This window comes from Asparagus officinalis, unplaced genomic scaffold (assembly GCF_001876935.1).
Source record: "Asparagus officinalis unplaced genomic scaffold, Aspof.V1 AsparagusV1_Un1239, whole genome shotgun sequence".
NCBI classification, from domain to species: domain Eukaryota; kingdom Viridiplantae; phylum Streptophyta; class Magnoliopsida; order Asparagales; family Asparagaceae; genus Asparagus; species Asparagus officinalis.
In genome coordinates this window covers 630-19,308 of record NW_017973498.1, presented here as the reverse complement: position 1 = coordinate 19,308, position 18,679 = coordinate 630, and the positions used below count along the sequence as shown (strand labels likewise).

The 18,679-nt window shown below is 34.6% G+C and overlaps 3 protein-coding genes across 3 annotated transcripts; 2 read left to right on the top strand and 1 right to left on the bottom strand.

Annotated features, from left to right (window-relative positions):
* Positions 1-2,709: 2,709 nt before the first annotated feature.
* On the bottom strand, positions 2,710-5,359 carry LOC109828380 (protein FAR-RED IMPAIRED RESPONSE 1-like). The gene is made up of 6 exons (XM_020395391.1): positions 4,821-5,359; positions 4,668-4,738; positions 4,231-4,501; positions 3,923-4,113; positions 3,753-3,826; positions 2,710-2,841 (listed from the first exon to the last, which is right to left on the bottom strand). Exons 1-6 carry the CDS (start codon positions 5,357-5,359, stop codon positions 2,710-2,712), a joined length of 1,278 nt encoding a protein of 425 aa, XP_020250980.1.
* Positions 5,360-12,169: 6,810 nt separating this feature from the next.
* Positions 12,170-12,937, top strand: LOC109828379. The gene is made up of 3 exons (XM_020395390.1): positions 12,170-12,273; positions 12,350-12,879; positions 12,933-12,937. Exons 1-3 carry the CDS (start codon positions 12,170-12,172, stop codon positions 12,935-12,937), a joined length of 639 nt encoding a protein of 212 aa, XP_020250979.1.
* A 574-nt stretch (positions 12,938-13,511) lies between these two features.
* On the top strand, positions 13,512-14,350 carry LOC109828378. Its single transcript, XM_020395389.1, has 2 exons — positions 13,512-13,654; positions 13,744-14,350. Exons 1-2 carry the CDS (start codon positions 13,512-13,514, stop codon positions 14,348-14,350), a joined length of 750 nt encoding a protein of 249 aa, XP_020250978.1.
* Positions 14,351-18,679: the final 4,329 nt, after the last annotated feature.

The window sequence follows — 18,679 nt, the reverse complement described above, 5'->3', positions numbered from 1 at the left end:
GGGGGGGGGGAAAAATAAAAGAAGATTTTTTATGGGGGAGGGTGAGCCTTCGTTTGATTGAGGCCAGCTGGAGGTGATTTTTACAAAAAACATCCTGCAGCTCGCGCAAACGAACGAGTACGTACGCATTGATCCGTATGAGAAACGGACTATATATATATATATATATGTGTGTGTGATATATATATATATATAGAGAGAGAGAGAGAGGATTTCTCATGCGGACTGATGCGTACGCATCTGGCTGAGATCGTTGAAAGCAAGGGTTTTTTTAGAAAAATGTCTGACAAATCCGTGATCCCATCTCGAGCTCGTGATCTCCGTAGCAGGGTTTTTTTTGAAAATCTACAACGACAAAAAAGCTCCAAAAGTTGCTTTCTCGTGATCATTTCCGTTTCAAAAATCCCCAAACTCCTCACAAAAAACCCCAAATCGTTCCCAAACCCTTCCTCACAAAAAACCCCAAATCGTTCCCAAACCCTTCTGACGAGACAACAACGACGCCGATCGGTCAAGACCTCGACGTCGAATCAAGCATCGGTCGGGAAACCAACTCCGCTGACAGACTCAGCCTTCAGCTCCTCCTCCGCTTACTCGCCGTCGGCGGTCGTCAGAAATTTTGCTCCCGATCTCCGCAAGCCAACTTGTAAGCTGTTTGTTCCTTTAATTGATGTTTAACTACACAAAGAATGCTTAGATATTGGTTCTATTCTCGTTTTCTGTTGTTAGATCTGGTTATTTTCTCGTCGTAGATCTGAATCATCGCATGATTTTGCTTAGATTGTTTGGAATTAACGTACTAAGAGGGTTATTTGCATTAATAAGTAAGGGCCAATTAGAAGTTTCAAGTATCTACAATAAGAGCCCATACTCTTCTAAAATCGTACTATAATTTTCTTCTAGTTATTCTGGTTATTCTTTGAGATATTTTGATTAAGAGATTACTAAGTACAATTAGAGATTTAAGTACAAAAGCAATTCCACACAAATCACACAAATCGCTGGTTTCTTCTAGTCCCATAATTTTAATGCAGGCCTCTAGTATCAATTAAGGATTAAGAGATTACTAAGTACAATTAGATATTTTGATACAGGCCTCTAGTGTCAAAGCACTCAAATCTCTGGTTTCTTCTAGTCACATAATTTTCTTTAAATTTTGTGTTTATGTCGATTTTTTCACAACAAACTGGTATTAAAGCTTCAGATTATTGGCTAGGGTATCAAGTTGTTAACAACCGAGTTCAATAATGGAGAAGCTCGATAACCTTATAAGAATCTTGACAGTCGGCATGTAACAAAAATGTCTTATGAGGCAGAGACAAACAATAACAACTGGGCTTGCACTGATTTGATAGGTTAATTCAGCAATGTACTGATAAAAGTAAGTGCTATCTTGTTCTAAATATCAAACAATCCCAACAATCCAAGTAGGAGTACAAAGGCCAAAGAGCTTGCACTGATACGTATCTTAGTGAGACCATATGCTCATCTACTCTCGTTGAAGCTCTATTTGACGCAGGTTATCCATGGCAAGAAAGCGTTTTTATATTGCGAGGAGAGGTCGACAATGTTGCATTTTTGATAATTTGGAGGAATGTAAATTCGCTGTTGATAAATTTCCAAATGCCTCCTACAAAGGGTTTGCAATGTATGAAGAGGCTTTGAGTGAATGGGAGAAGCACACCATCGATCGTGATTCAGCATCCAGCTCAAGGCCTGTCCAGACACCACTTCAATTTCAACAACAAATATTTTCGGATATGCATAATAAAGATAAGGACAAGGAATAATTTCGGGAAATTGTTATTTCCCCGATCTATATTTTTACATTAGGTTCAATGTTTACAATATTTGTGTTTGTAGTATGTATCGTTGCAGTATTTGTTAGCTTTTCCATTGTAAAAGGTATGTGATGGGATTTGTAAGTTATGTGATATAATATTTATGCATCTTATATTTTGGACTTGTCATTTTTCAGAACCTATTTTTCAGAACATATATTTTCAGAACATGTCATCTTTTAAGAATATTTTTGTAACAGGTATGTGATGGGTCTGTTTTCAAAATTGTTCCAATATCCTATCTTGCTAAGATGTGACATAATAGTTGATATTTATTTTAACTTTACCTGGTATAGGAGAGTCTCTGCTTGTGTTCATCAAGGACTTGTGAACAGCATATGATGTAATAAACGAAGAGTCTCCTGAACCTGGTATAGGAGAGTCTCTTGTTCAGCATATGATGTGGGGTTTAATTTGTTTGCAGATAACCAATGTGGTAAAGATGCATGTCATTATTTGTTTGCAGATAACCATTGAAGAAGTGTTTTTATAGGGAAAACATCAAGCCTTTCAGAATTGCTATATGCAATGTGGAGTTTAATTTGTTGGCATATGCAGAATGCAGGAGTTAGTTGGCTTACATACATTATTAGGTGGGAGATGTATTGGAACTTGTATATACTCAGTACCCAGAGAATTATTTGGAAAATTTTGTAAATGGACAATCCCTTGTCGTACCTTGGCTGGTAGATTGACAGAACTCCAATATCTCGATGCATAATTATTATAGTATGTAGGTAAGAGAGCATAATTAGCCTAGCAAATGCACGAAAACATGATGGCTTGAAGAAGCATATCACCAGGAAATATTCACACTTCCAACAAATAGAAAGAGGGGAAAACATACATAAACATACAGATGAACAAGTTAAACATACATAAACATGATGGCTTTAGCCGCAGCCGTAGCCAGCTTCATTTGCTCTTCAAAATTCTCAGGAATAGGGTGACCAACAGCAACATTGACTCTTCCTTTACAACATGCAAAAGATAACTTGTCCTTTACAACATACAAAACACAACTTCATTAAATAAGGCAAAATACACAACTTCAACTTGGTTCCCATATCAACTTCATTGCACTCCCCACTTACAAGATAGCTAAGCAAAAGCAAGATTTTGTCAACATAATATCACTGTATGACATGTTCCTGAGAATGATCACAACAAATTTCCGAATAACCAGAACTGCACAAAGATTTTGTCAACTTCAAATCCGAATTTCTGTGTCCTCCATGTTCCTTAGAATGATCACATCAAAGTCAATACATTAGTTATGCTGTTATATCTTGACTAATTTCATTGTTAGCAAGAATATCTTAGCCATGAAGAAAGGGAAAAAGGATATACAATATGCACAAGTGCATTCTGTGTTACAAATTAAATTGGTAATACCTTATAGATCTAGCACAAGTGTCAGGTTTTTTTACTTTACAGAACTCAAGATTTCTGCACTTAGATGTCACCAAGAAAACTAATCAATAATGAGCATATTTATATAACAGACTTCTGTATAAACAAATCCTTATGTGCAAAATAACTTTTGTGTGTTAGTCATAGTAAGTCTATAACTAATTCCTAATTAAGGGTATAAACAAATCCTTATGTGCAAAATAAAAACAAGGAGTGTACAAGATAACATACATTAAAACGAGATTCAGATGAAGACCGTCTTCATATGAGCACATCATCCCCATCTTCACTTGAGGCAACGTCTATCTTTTTTATTTTTTGCTCTAGCCATTGCTTTCTCTTTTCCTCCCTTCAACCTTTTGCTCGCACTTGATTGGGTTCATTGAAACTATTTTGAAAAGTATAAGAATCCTACACACTAGTACCACCATCCATTAAATTACTACTCATTTGATTATTTTTCTCGGTGAAGCTCTTTGCAACCGTGCAGCCACTAACCATGTGGCTACTAATGAATTGGTCGATTTGCTCATTAATGATACGCACTCCATCGGTAAACATCTTCCTCGTTTCTTCACATACAAGAGACTTGTCAACTAATTCCAAAGATGATTGGATAAATTGACTCCGTGTTAAAAGATAAGAATTGTCAGGGCTTATCTGCATACCTTTATCATCAACCATTGTCCCCAATTTTGCAGACTTAGTCCACCTCTTTAAGATGTATTTATCGGGTAATATTTCAGCATCAAATTTCATCATTAAGATGTATTTATCGGGTAATATTTCAGCATCAAATTTCATCAAGTAGGAGATAATGTGAGTACATATGATTCCGGCGCTTTCAAACTTTTTACAACTACAAGAAACCAAATCCAAGTCCTTGTCATAAACGATTTCGCGAACTTTGCTTGTTGCGAGCTTCTTTCTTTGAATTTGATACACACAACGATTGTCGGTTTCCCTAACAAACTACAACTTGTAGTTAAAGCTGTCACACACTTCAGCCTCAAACTTGTAATACATCTCATTAGTGTAAATATCAACCATTTGCTCCAAAAAGTCATGATTTATTCTAAGCTTAGGTTTCTCAATCAAGTCTTTGTGATCGGCCATCAACTCCTCGTGACGTTGGCGTACTAGTCCCCTGCCAAACTGTATCATAAAATCCACCAATGAATTATTCTTCGAAACAAATTTCTTGAAGAATGCATGTCCACTTTCTGCTCGTTGGCTACTTGACATGTCTGATAAGAAAATGTGATTAACATATGCAGGAATCCATCTTGACTGAAGTTCATATTGGTCACAACCACTTGTTTCCTTCTAACCCACTTTTCTTAATCAGACTTTCCCATTATAAATCAAATTCTTCAGGAGTCTCTGATTTCCAAATGCAAGTCGAGAACTCACTTTTGTAAATACTATACTTCACTGCATTAATTTTCTCAGAAAACTTCATTAATATATGCCAACTACAATACCTGTCAAAAGAATTAAAAAAAAGTGTTAAAAAGAAAGGCTATGTATATAAATATTTTCAATAATATATACAAACTATAATACCTGTGAAAAGTATTTGGAAGAACAAGAGGGAATGCCTTAGTCATAGATGGATCTTGATCGGTAATAATCATCTTCGTGGCACCACCAGGCATACTTGCCAAAAACTGATTAAATAACCATACAAAATCATCAACGCTCTCATGATTTAAAAATCCACAAGCAAAAACAATTGTTTGACCATGATTGTTAACCCCCATTATTGGTGTAAATATAAGGCCATAGCGATTAGTATTATAAGTAGTATCAAAGATTACAACATCACCGAAAAATTTGTAAGCCCGCCCTGATCTTGCATCGGACCAAAAACAATGAGTAATCTTTTGTTCCTCATCGGCCTCAATTTGAAAAGTAAATGAGGGATTCTTTCCTTGTTCCAATTTTAAATACTCATAAAACATTTCATCATCATGCCCCTTCAAATCAGCACTGATATCCCTTGCATGATTATACAAATCTCTTTGAGTGCACCCAATATTTTCTATACATCCAGATTGTACTCTAAGTAAACTGAATTGTTGATGCTGAGGTATATTCACCATGGATAACTGTTTAGTTAGAGACTTTGTTACGGCTGAAACGTTACGATGGGACCTTAAAAGATGAACCTTTGATGGTGTTGATAGTGGGTGACTGTGCTCCTCATTAAAAACAGTAACAATGTATTTTCCGGAGTTTGATTTTAAAACAACAATTTTGGCAGTACAATCCTCAGCTAAGCTTCCTCGACGTCTTTTCTTTCCAACATCCGCGATTTTTAGAAATTTTCCTTGTTTAAAACAAACATACTCCTTCCTTCTTATTTCACAACTTCCCGGCTCTTTCTGAGTAGTCCAAGACCTTACACTAAACCCAGCTGCTTTAGCATAAGCATTATAGAATGTCACAACATCATTTATTGTGTCAAATTCTTACCCTTTTTTTTGCCTCAACTCATCTGATACTTGAGGAGTATATATTAAATCATCGTCATCCAAGTTTACTTTATTAGCTTCAGTGCCCAAGTTATCCATTCTGCAATTAACCATGTTAAAAATATATGCAGATTAAGATGCAGCAAGTTTTGCATACTAACAGTATAGGTATTATGGACATATTTTTTTTTGAAAAGAAATGCCTAAGAACCTTTTCATGAACAAATTCCAGCATCTCATAGTGTTTTAAGGTAGAATCTTTTCATGAACAAATTCCAGCATCTCATAGTGTTTTAAGGTTCTTCACATCTTCATTTATTGAATACGTACATTTAGTTTCTTTAAAGAAAAAAGAGAAAAGAACGTTGACAACAGAACACCTTGCACTAAATCTGACAACTGAACGTTATTATAGAAGATAAAGAATTTAACAAGATATTAACCCCTTCAGCAGATACAGATTCTTCATCCCACCAAACCATTCACCAAATTTGTTTCCCACATCAATGTCTTGATTACAAAATTAAAATATGTTTTGATTACAAAATTTATTGCTATTCATGAAGGCAAAATTACCTTTTCTTAAACAAAATATCCAACAGCCCCCCCCCCCTCCCCCTAATTGATTGAAAACTAAAAAATTAATAAATTAATAAATCACAAAACAAATATAGATTGGACAACCTTTCATATCGTGAATTCGGGAGAGGTAGCTTTCGGCTTTGAACATTTCCTTAGTGAGTTCATCGCCACCTGAGGGACATAATGAACTAGGTCTTGAATTAGGCCCCTTTAAATAGGTATTGACGAAAACACACATAATATGTCTTCATCTATTGAGCAAAGAGGGTTGAGCATTAAACACCATACTCACAATAACCGACTCATGAGAGTTTCTAGGGGTTAGTCCAGCCCCCCCAACCGCGACCATCACGTTTCCTCTCACGTAAGTAAGTCCTCCAAGGGTACTTTAGCTGAATATCATACCCTCCGTCATACACGCGTTGGACTTATTAAGAGTAAAACTCAGCCTAACTAGCTGTATCATAAGAGCATCATTATCATAGAGAATGAGAAGTAGCACACATGCTACTTTAATGATATATAAATATATCTAGGCAAACTATCTTAATTAATAGTTTTGACACCCATATCCATTACGGTTGTTCATCTTAATTAATAGTGAAAATCAATAATTAATGATATATTAAGTAAGAATAAAATCAAGTAAGAACATCCATAGAAACAAAGCAGAAATATATTAAGTAAGAATAAAATCAAGTAAGAACAATAAATCTAAGGCAAACACAAAAATAATTCAAATACAATAGAACAAACATACACATAAACAACATAATAAGAAAAGTCAAAAATCTAAAATACATAACAGTTTAAACAAAACATAATAACATGGTATAACAATGGTTAATCAAAACAAAAAAATTTAATTATGAAAAATACAATCAATACAAGTTCAAACTAAAGATATTAAAAACACAATGTAAGATATAATATCAATAAAAACGAGTAAATGAGCAAAAAAAACAAACATCAACAGGATCATATAACAAAATAGAATGATATAATAATAAGTATAAATCAAAGATAATAGGAAAAGCAATCATAAAGCAATTAGAATAATAATACATACAAAATAAACACCGATAATACATGAAATAGAACACGATTAAACACAATTGATACTAAAATCATGAATGACTATAAATCAATAAAATAACATCGTAAATATAATAATCTACGTGAATACATTATAATGAAAAGAGAATAGTAATTATAAAGAATGAAAAGTAAAACATAATACAAGTAACGAAAATAATGAATGAAGAATGAACAACAAACAACGACACAATAAAAGACATAAAAATCTAAAAATTACCATAAAATAAATACTGAAAAATAACACGTGTATACAATGTATATTATCACAATGATAAAATAATACATATCGAAAACGAAGCAAACAACAACAAATATGCAACTACACTATAAACAAACCATGAATAAATACTATACATACTCACAAATGTTATTTAGAAAAATCTTTTATATTAGGAATAAAAGATTAATAACCAATGGTACGAGATAATGTAACAAAACTATATAATTAGTAACTCAATCCAAACCTAACAATATGGATAATTGTTTGAATATCAAAACATAAAAACATTACTCTTAGAAATAACGAACCCAATTATGAACATGCTAAAATAATCTAACAGGGCAAAACTGACTGATAGAAAACTATATATTGGAAATGTATAAGTAATGATATATATTTTTAATGAAAAACACACAATATAACAATGTGTATGATATATAAAATAATATAATAAATAATGTGAAAATCAATACAATCAACGATATATAAGTCAAATCAAAGAAAAATAGTTGTAAAAATAATAACATTTGAAATAATGACTGATACGAGGAAGATGAATTATAGGAAGAGAGCGTATAATCACGAAGCGATGGGACAAGAACCGAGGGAAACTCCGGAGTCAAAGAGTGATAAGATAGGGACGAAACGAAATCTATCAAGAAAATAGGATAAGAGATCAAGAATAGTCTTACGGATGAAATATGATATGTTTCTAAATTGTCCAATATATCCATTACGGTTGTTCATCTTAATTAATAGTTTTGACACCCATATCCTCTTTTATAAGTAAATATATAAATATAAATATAGATTAGAATACGCTACATGTTTATTGATAACGATGCACTTGCTCAGTTTATTTTTGTACTTTTTCGCCGCAACTTTTGCACCAAAAGCTAATCAAAACCATTTTACGCATGTTTCCCCACTAGAGAAAGGTTAGTGTCTTGCATGCATTAGTTTGCAAGATCACTCTAAATAAATTGTTGGCACATGTAATTGTTCAATTATATCATTGGTGAGATTTTGTTAGATGACATTTTTCACGTAAACTTTTTAAAATATATAAAGCGGTTTGCTTCGGTGCTCCAAAAATAGGCTTTTTTTAATTTTTATATTGATAAAAATAACAAATGAGCTAAATTAAGAATGGGTATTTTAGTCTTTCAAAATTCTCTTCTAATTGCTTTCTATCCTAAATGCAACCACTCTGTTGCTTTTTTTCCTTTCTCATCACATGACATAATTACTTTAGAGTCTTTTAATCATCATCCAATGCCTTTATAGAGGCGAAGAACAATGAGCATAGCATAGTGTTCTATATAATTAAAAAAATTAAAAGGAAAAAGATGGGGATACCTTTCATAGCGCCGCTTCACGAGAAATTTTGGATAATAGGATGCGTCGTTGCCTTTTATAAACAATATATAAAAGATAATTAATCAAGAGGACAAATAAGACTAGCAAAAATTAGCTTATAAACTAGGGAAATAGGATGAGTCCTTGCCTTTATGTTTCTTTGAACTATGGAAAGTGCAGTTGATTCCTCCCATGGACAAACAGAACAAAGCTACCTACCACCGAGTAAATGACCAAGACATCAGAATGAATCTGTGGATACTAGTGAATGTAAGCAATTAACTAATTTCCTTCAGCAATCAAAATTAAAAGTTTTAGGGGGTGTTTGTTTGCATGCAAGTGAAAGATGAAAGTGAGAAAGTTACTTTCATTTAATAATTAAGGTGTTTGTTTTCATGTAAGTGGTTATGAAAGTGAGATGTAAGAAAGTTGCCACATAAGATTTAATGTAATTTTGACTTCCCCTAAAAAAATGGTGAAGTCACATGAAAGTGACAAAAAGATAAGTAATTTAATTAAATAATTTTAATTATATTTTCTAATTAATCTTATTTTGCCACGTCATCTTCACATTGCACTTTCGATAATAATTTAATTTTTCAAACAAACACTGTATTTCACTTGCGTGCTGACATGGATGTAAAAGTCATTTGTAAAAAAAAGTAACTTACATATTTTAAATTCACTTTCAGATTGCCAAACACCCCCTTAGTTCAAAGCACAAGAGCAAAACCACGGTAGAGGATTATGCTAAATTGAAATTAGTTAGTTGAAGAATTGTAACTAATCAACAATTTGGTTTCTCTCCTAAATTGTATTTCCTAAAGTAACCTTTTAACCTATAGTTAATTACAATTTTGGGTGTGGAACACCTCCTAACTACCAAATCTATCTATCTAGAAATGTGAGAGCTATTTTTAAGGAATATATTTACAGATATGCCATCAGTGCTCCAACAATTTTTCATGGAGCATTGAAGCTGTAGGCATATATAAATTATATTTTCTGTTATTAACCAAAAAAAAAGGGGCATCATAAATGTTATATGCGAATATCATTGCCGCAACTGTTCTCGCATGAAGTCTCAGTTATAGCAGTTTAGTTCAATTTTAAAACTTATTAATAGCAGTATTAGGTAGTTTGAATTTCTATTGTGGAGTAGTTGCAATTTTCGCAGTACAAAACCAATTCGCGGTTAAGAAAACTCGTAGTCGTCATGACGTCGGAAGGAAGTTGTGTAACTTTTTCGATTCAAGTAAAGTCCCTTTGTAATTTGTAACTATAGTCGAATTTATTAGTTACAAATGTGAGCCACGCTTTTACAATTCTAAAAATGTCCTTACAAATGAGTTTTAATTATAAACGCTCTCATATTTAAAAAAAGGGGTTTTTTATCTTTAGGCCCATTTGTTTACCTACAATTATCTTTAATCCAAGTATTTTAAACTTTATCTTTAAGCCCAATTCACTTTTGGTATTTGTTTTTAAACCCAATTCTAAAATACAATCCTCTCATACGTGGGTCCCCCCTATATATTTTTCCTAAATTCCAATCTTAACCTTCCAGTAAGTGGGCCCCCCTCCCACCCTCTCTCTTGCTGTAAATGGCGGGAAAGACTCCCCTTCTCTCCTCCTGTCTTCTCTATCTCTCTCATCCATTAATTCTCACCAACTTCATTCTCTCTCTCCTTCTTCATCTCCCACTTCATCTCCCATTCTCTCACTCCATTATTAGAAATGAAAGCTCTCTCCTAACCCATCAATTAATTCTCACCAACTTTCTTAGCATTTAAAGGTAAAATTTTTCAATTTACTCCACTACCAACTTTACAAATTATTATGATCATTTTATGCATGACAATTATTTGATATGTTAGTTAAATGAGTTCATAAAATTTCACATTAATTCCACTTTATTATTTCACATTAGTTATTTCACATGATTATTTCACATGATTATTTCACATTAATTAGTTACTTCACATTATTAATTCCATATTATTATTTCACGTTAGTTAAATGAGTTCATATAATTTGGTAAAATGTTAGTTAAATAAGGTTTTGTAATTAACCACTCATTAATTCCACTTTATTATTTCACATTAGTTATTTCACATGATTATTTCACACTAATTTCTCATTATTATTTATGAACTCATAAAAATTAGTTAAAATTAGTTATAGCACGTATCACATACGTATAGCACGTTATGATGTAAGTATAGCATGTTAACCTATAAGTATAGCATGTTGTATCGTAAGTATAGCATGTTCTCGTGTAAGTATAGCACGTTATCATGTAAGTATAGCACGTTAACCTGTAAGTATAGCACGTTATCATGCAAGTATAGCACGTTATCATGTAAGTATAGCACGTTAACCTGTAAGTATAGCACGTTATATTGTAAGTATAGCACGTTAACCTGTAAGTATAGCACATTATATTGTAAGTATAGCACGTTATATCATAAGTATAGCACATTAATTTGTATGTATAGCACGTTAACCTAGCTTTATCTTTAAACCCAAGTATTATTAGTTACATGATAACGTGCTATACTTACAGTATTTGATATGTTAGTTAAATGTTAGTTAAATGACGTTTTGTAATTAACCACCCATTATTTCACATGATTATTTCACACTAATTTACTCCACTGCCAACCTTACTATTTATTATGATCGTTTTATGCACGACAATTACTCCACTACCAACTTTACAATTTATTATGATCATTTTGTGCATGATTATTTCACAGTAATTTACTCACACTAATTTCATTATTATTATGAATTCATAAAAACTAGTTAAAAATTAGTTATAGCACGTATCACATATGTATAGCACGTTATCATGTAAGTATAGCACGTTAACCTGTAAGTATAGCATGTTATATCGTAAGTATAACATGTTCTCCTGTAAGTATAGCATGTTATACTGTAAATATAGCACGTTATATTGTAAGTATAACACGTTAACCTGTAAGTATAGCATGTTATACTGTAAGTATAGCACGTTAACCTGTAAGTATAGCACGTTAATCTGTAAGTATAGCACGTTATACTGTAAGTATAGCACGTTAATTGCTTGTAGTGCAAGCACGATACAGTTGACTTACAAAGTACCCCACACGCAAGAAATATATGTTCGTGTATGTGATGATGTTGATGTCTCGATAATGGTCAATGTACATCGAAGTTGCAAGGAGAATGTTGTTGTCATGAACGCTGAGATGAATCGAGACATATTATTTGGCATACAAGCTAACGATGTCCATATAAGGTAATTTACACTTTTGATATAGTTTCGTACTTTTAACATTATCACTTTCTTAACTCTTGTACAATTTTCTATGCAGTAATCCGTATATCCCCTCTAGTGATGATCATGTTTCTCATTCACAAAATCCATCGTATTCACAAAATATGTCGCGGGAAGTTGAGAGCTCTAATATGATTCCTATTGCATGGCACAATGCTATTAGAAGTGTTGGTCAAGAATTTGATGATGTTGAACATTGTCGGCGGAGTTTAAGTAATTACTCTATTGCACGAGGATTTAACTTTGAATTTGTAAAAAATGAACGCAAAAGGGTGACAGCAAAATGCAAGGCCGCAAACTGCGAATGGATGGTTCATTGCACCCGTCGTAGAGATAATGATCGATTCTATGTGAAAAAAATATATAGTTCTCATAGTTGCTTGGGAGGAGGCATAGGAAAGGAAGGATATCAACGGGCATCTCGTAAGTGGAATGCTAATCAACTCAAGACCATATTGAAGGAACAACCCACTTATCGCCCAATTGATTTCCAAAAGAAGCTTAAAATGGAATTTGGTTTGGACATCCCTTATCATAGAATTTGGTGGGGAAAAGAGCTAGCTCAACGTGAGTTGTATGGTGATACTAAATTTTCATATGACCAACTCCGATGGTATAAGGATAAAGTTATAGAAACCAATCCGGGATCAATTGTTCACTTAGAGCATGAAGACGGAAGATTTACACGAGTATTTGTGTCTTATTATGCTTGTTGGAAAGGGTTTATGGAGGGATGTAGACCAATATTGTTCTTGGATGGTACACATCTTTTTGATAGGTATGGTAGAGTTCAATCTAATCAAAACTTGCATTAATGTACTACTTCATATTATACTTTGTTTCATGATTGTTCTTTTCTTTTTTAGGTATAAAGGAACCTTACTTGCCGCAACTGCTCTAAATGGAGATGGTGGTATGTTTCCCGTAGCAATTTGCATATGCGGGACGGAGAATGAGAGTAATTGGGAATGGTTTCTGGAATGCATTCGAGACATTCTCTTCAATGATGAAGATCCATATACTCCAGATGATGAACTGGTGTTAATCTCCGATAGGGACAAAGGACTTCAGAATTCTGTGAAGAAATGCTTTCCATGGTCACATCACTCTTATTGTATTCGTCATCTTTTGGCTAATTTTAAGAATAACCTATCGAAAAAGGTATTATACCACCTTTACGAGATGAATGTGTGCAAATTATGAAGAGGGCCGCTTATGCATACACTTCTCGTGCCTATAACAATGAATGCAACGAGCTAAGGAACAAATCAGAGATCGCCTATTACGAAATGTTGAGGATGAGTCCAGAAAATTGGGCTAATTGTTATTTTCCTGGGAAGAGGTTGAAATTTAAATTTATACAGAATTTTAAATGCAAATTTTTGAGATATATGTTCCTGCTATACTTACTATTTATTGACATGCATGTAGATATGGATGGTTGACATCAAACGTGGCGGAGTCATTCAATTCTTGGATCAAAGAAGCTCGTTATTTGCCAATTACCCAAACAATTGATAATATCCGCAAGAAAATGATCCACAAGTGGACCACATCATTTGTTCCTACTGTGGAAGAACACCTTATTCATATCAATGAGCAATCACGTTGTCTTTCTGCAATTCCTTCTACTACAGGAAGGTACGAGGTGTATGATTTCCCCACCGTTGAAGTAAACTTGAATGAACGCACATGCGCTTGTCGTGAATGGCAAGTTGTCGGGCTACCTTACAAACATGCTGCGACGGTTATTCGACAGAATATGGACACCCTTTACTCCTATATTTCCCACTACTTTAGTGTGGAGACATACCGCAAATGCTACTCCTTTCCGATATACCCAATTCCTGACGATGACAAGCCATGTATAGATGATGAAAATATGGTGATTCGGCCACCAACAACATCAATTCTTCGTGGAAGACCAAGGACAAAGCGCATTCCTTCGGGATTGAATCCGGCCAAAGAGTTAAAATGTAGTAGATGTCAACAGTATGGTCACAACCGTAGAACATGTAGACAGCCTATTGCAGACTAGATATGGTCTACACAATACTTTTGGTTAGAAGATATGCTGTACTTTTGGATAGATATGCTATACTTTTGGATAGATATGCTATACTTTTGGATAGATATGCTATGTTATACATGTGGATACATTTGGATGTAAAATGTGCTATACTTATGATATCAATGAAAAACATGCTATACTTTTGGATGTAGGATTTGTGTTTGTTATCATAATTTTGAATATAGGATACTATACTTACAAAATAACGTGCCATCATTACAATATAATGTGCTATACTTATAAGATAACGTGCTATACTTGCAGGTTAACGTGCTATACTTATAGGTTAACGTGCTATACTTACAGTATAACGTGCTATACTTACATGTTAATGTGCTATACTTACAGGTTAACGTGCTATACTTACATGTTAACGTGCTATACTTACAGGTTAACGTGCTATGCTTATGATGTAACGTGCTATACTTATGAAATAATGTTCTATACTTATGATATAATGTGCTATACTTACAACATAATGTGCTATACTTATAAGATAACGTGCTATACTTACAGGTTAACGTGCTATACTTATGACATAACATGCTATACTTATAGGTTAATGTGCTATACTTACAGTATAACATGCTATACTTACAGGTTAACGTGCTATACTTACAGTATAACGTGCTAACTTACAGTATAACATGCTATACTTACAGGTTAACGTGCTATACTTACAGTATAACGTGCTATACTTACACTATAACGTGCTATACTTACAGGTTAACGTGCTATACTTACAGTATAACATGCTATACTTACATGTTAACGTGCTATACTTACAGATTAACGTGCTATACTTATGATGTAATGTGCTATACTTATGAAATAATGTGCTATACTTATGATATAATGTGCTATACTTACAACATAATGTGATATACTTATAAGATAACGTGCTATACTTACAGGTTAACGTGCTATACTTATGACATAACATGCTATACTTACAGGTTAACATGCTATACTTACAGTATAACATGCTATACTTACAGGTTAACACGAAATTCTTTTTAGGGGGGAAGAATGTAGAACCCCGTAAATTTATTAATGAATATATTGAGTTATTAGTGGTAAACACATTTCTTTTGCGATGAATAACCATATATATGTTAAATAAATGTGATAAATAGTGTTTGGGAGCCTAGCAAGAATTTCTATGTTAGAGAAATCAAGGGGATTGATCAGCATGTGATAGAAGGCATAGCAGGCAGTTGTTCTGCTGTGCGGTCGACCGCGATGTGCGCGGCGGTCGACCGCACAGCAGTCGGGCACACAATAGACTTTTCTCCTGCTGCGCGGTCGACCGCGTAAGGCGCGGGGATCGACCGCACAGCAGGAAGAGAGTTTTTCTGTGTTGGGTCTTAATGGGTTTCGGGTCGGGTTCGGGTCGGGTTGTGGGGTTAGATGCTATACTTACAGGTTAACGTGCTATACTTACAGTATAACATGCTATACTTATATGTAACGTGCTATACTTATGATATAACGTGCTACACTTATGATATAATGTGCTATACTTACAATATAACGTGTTAGTGTTGCTCAATTATAAAGCTTGTGAATGAGAGCCTATAGTGGTAGTGTTGATCTCTTTAGGGGATCAACATGTGTCTGTTTTTGGTGTTTACGTTTGAAAGGAGAACTCTATATATGTTGCTGCAATTCTGATGCAACTAGAGAGAGTGAAGTGTGGAAAGCTTCCATTAATTATGTGTGAATGTCCTTTGCATCCTTTTGTTGTGTTATGGTTATGTGTAACATGCTGATATCTGTAATAAACCATCAATTTCAATGACGTAAAAGCATACAAAACTTTACATAACCTATAATTTAACCATTGTGGTTTAGTACACAAAATGACTTTACAAATGACTTTACATAACTAATCCCAACAACAGTCTCATAGGTTTCATACAAATCACTATACATCAAAACTTTCCAAACATATATATGTTCTTTTCAAATGACTTTACATAACCACAGTAGCTGATTGCACAAAATGATTTTACAAATGACTTTACATAACCAATCCCATCAACAGTCCCATAGGTTTCAGACAAATCACTTTACAAATAACTTTCCAAACATATATATGTACACAAAAAATGCTTGATATGATAATTGGCATCTAGCATTCGGGGAATTGGTCTTGAGGATCACGCTGATTTCCTAAAAGCAAAATATATATGATTGATCAAAAGAACAATAGATTGAGTTTAAAAACGGTTCAATGAACATTACAATTATAGAAAATATACCTTCAGATAGAAATAGAGCAACGATACGAGCTCTATGTCTCGCACAATCCTTTTGGTCAATTGAAATAGTTTGACCGGAAACGAGGCTAAACATATATGCCATCAAGAACACCCCGCAATCCAAGCTACTGCAAGTTCAAATGTTTGCAATATCAATATAACAGTATCTATGCACAATCACATATGAAAAAACAACAGATGAATAAGTCGAATACACTAACCCCCGTTGTTGAGGTACATCAACACTTTCTACCTCCTGACAAGTAGTAATGTCTAAATACCAAACATCGGGAATGGTAGAAATAAGCTTCACTCTAAATTCACTAGCATCAGACATATATCCACGTAGAGAAGAATAATGAAGAAATCTTCTATCCTTTACAGAGAATACCAACAAATGCCAATGAAATGAAGTTAGGAGTGGAAAAATAATCTTATCAAGTTCTTGGAAGCGAGTAGTCGTTATTGGCTTAAACATTCGATCCACACTCGACGGGTTATTCTCATTGATGCATCTCTAAGAAAACAAAGAAAGTTCAGATGAACATATGAATATAGCTTATGAAACTTACAACATAGTCTCGGATTGGATTTCTACTTACGGTTACCCATGGACTGCATACGTGTATGTCCTTTGCATAGTTGGGACGCGTCTCCATCAACCTATTTAGAAGCACGACATAGGCGGCTATAACCTGAAATGTAGATAATAAATTGTAAATATTACTGGTACGAAAACAAATTCCAAACATTCAAGTTGGCTATAACCATGGGAAGGCTTGACCAAAGAGAAAAGAAAGGAGTTCTTTCGTTTATCGAAAGGGTACTCTGAACTGAAAGTGGACCTCTTGTTCATGGAAAGAATCAAGAGGGCCAGAAAAACATTTTTGGTGGACTCACTGTCAATTGAAATTGATCAGTGAGGGATTTTGGTGGTGACAATGATTTTGGGTTATCCTCTGGAATATTAAGTGTAATATTCTTCGAGGAACTTCCCGGTAAATGAGTTATCCTGAATGTACTAGGGATAGTACTTTTTCAGGAACTTCCCATTTATTGGCATTAATTGCCTGGCGCCCTCTGGAGTAATTAGGCGATATGCGCCGTTTGAGTAGACTGTGTCTATTACAAACGGTCCCTCCCATTTGGGTTCGAATTTACCTTTCTTCTTGGAGGTGAGAATTATTGGTCGGCGAGCAGCGAGGACCAGATCTCCTTCCTTGAAGCTTCTCTGTCGGACTCTTTTGTTAAAAGCCCTAGACATCCTGGCCTGATAAAACTCAATTTGCTGTTGAGCTTCCAAGCGCTTTTCATCCAGCCTCTCAAGCTCTTCGAGACGCTTTTGATGTTGTTCCTCCGTTGTCATCTCTGTTGCGAGGGCGATCCGAAGGGATGGAATCTGAATTTCCAGCGGTAGTACAGCTTCATATCCGTATACCAGCGAATACGGGGTAGCTCCCGTAGGCGTGCGTATGGTGGTGCGATAAGCCCAGAGTGCTTCACCGAGTTTATCGTCCCAGTCTCGTTTATTGGTCTTCACGAGCTTGGACAGGATCTTAATGATCGTCTTGTTAAACGCCTCCGCTAATCCATTCGCGGCGGGATAATAAGGTGTTGATGAAACGTCTTCAATTTTGAACTTGTTACAAAATCTGATGAAGGCGTTGCTTATAAATTGCGGACCGTTGTCATGAATGATCCTTCTTGGCACGCCGTGTCTGTAGATGACATGATGCTTGATGAAATTGATGACGTTGTTCGTCTTTACTTCTTTAAGCGGAATTGCTTCAGCCCACTTTGAGAAGTAATCCGTAATCGCCAGAATGAATCGATCACCTTTGACTGAAGGAGGAAAAATAGGACCAACAATGTCCATGCCCCATACTTCGAACGGCCATGATGTGGACGATGTGTGCAACTGCTCTGGGGGTTGATGCATATAATTTGCATGTATTTGGCAAGCATGACACTGTCGGGCGTACTCGATCGCGTCACGAACCATCGTTGGCCAGAAATATCCCATCCTCCTGAT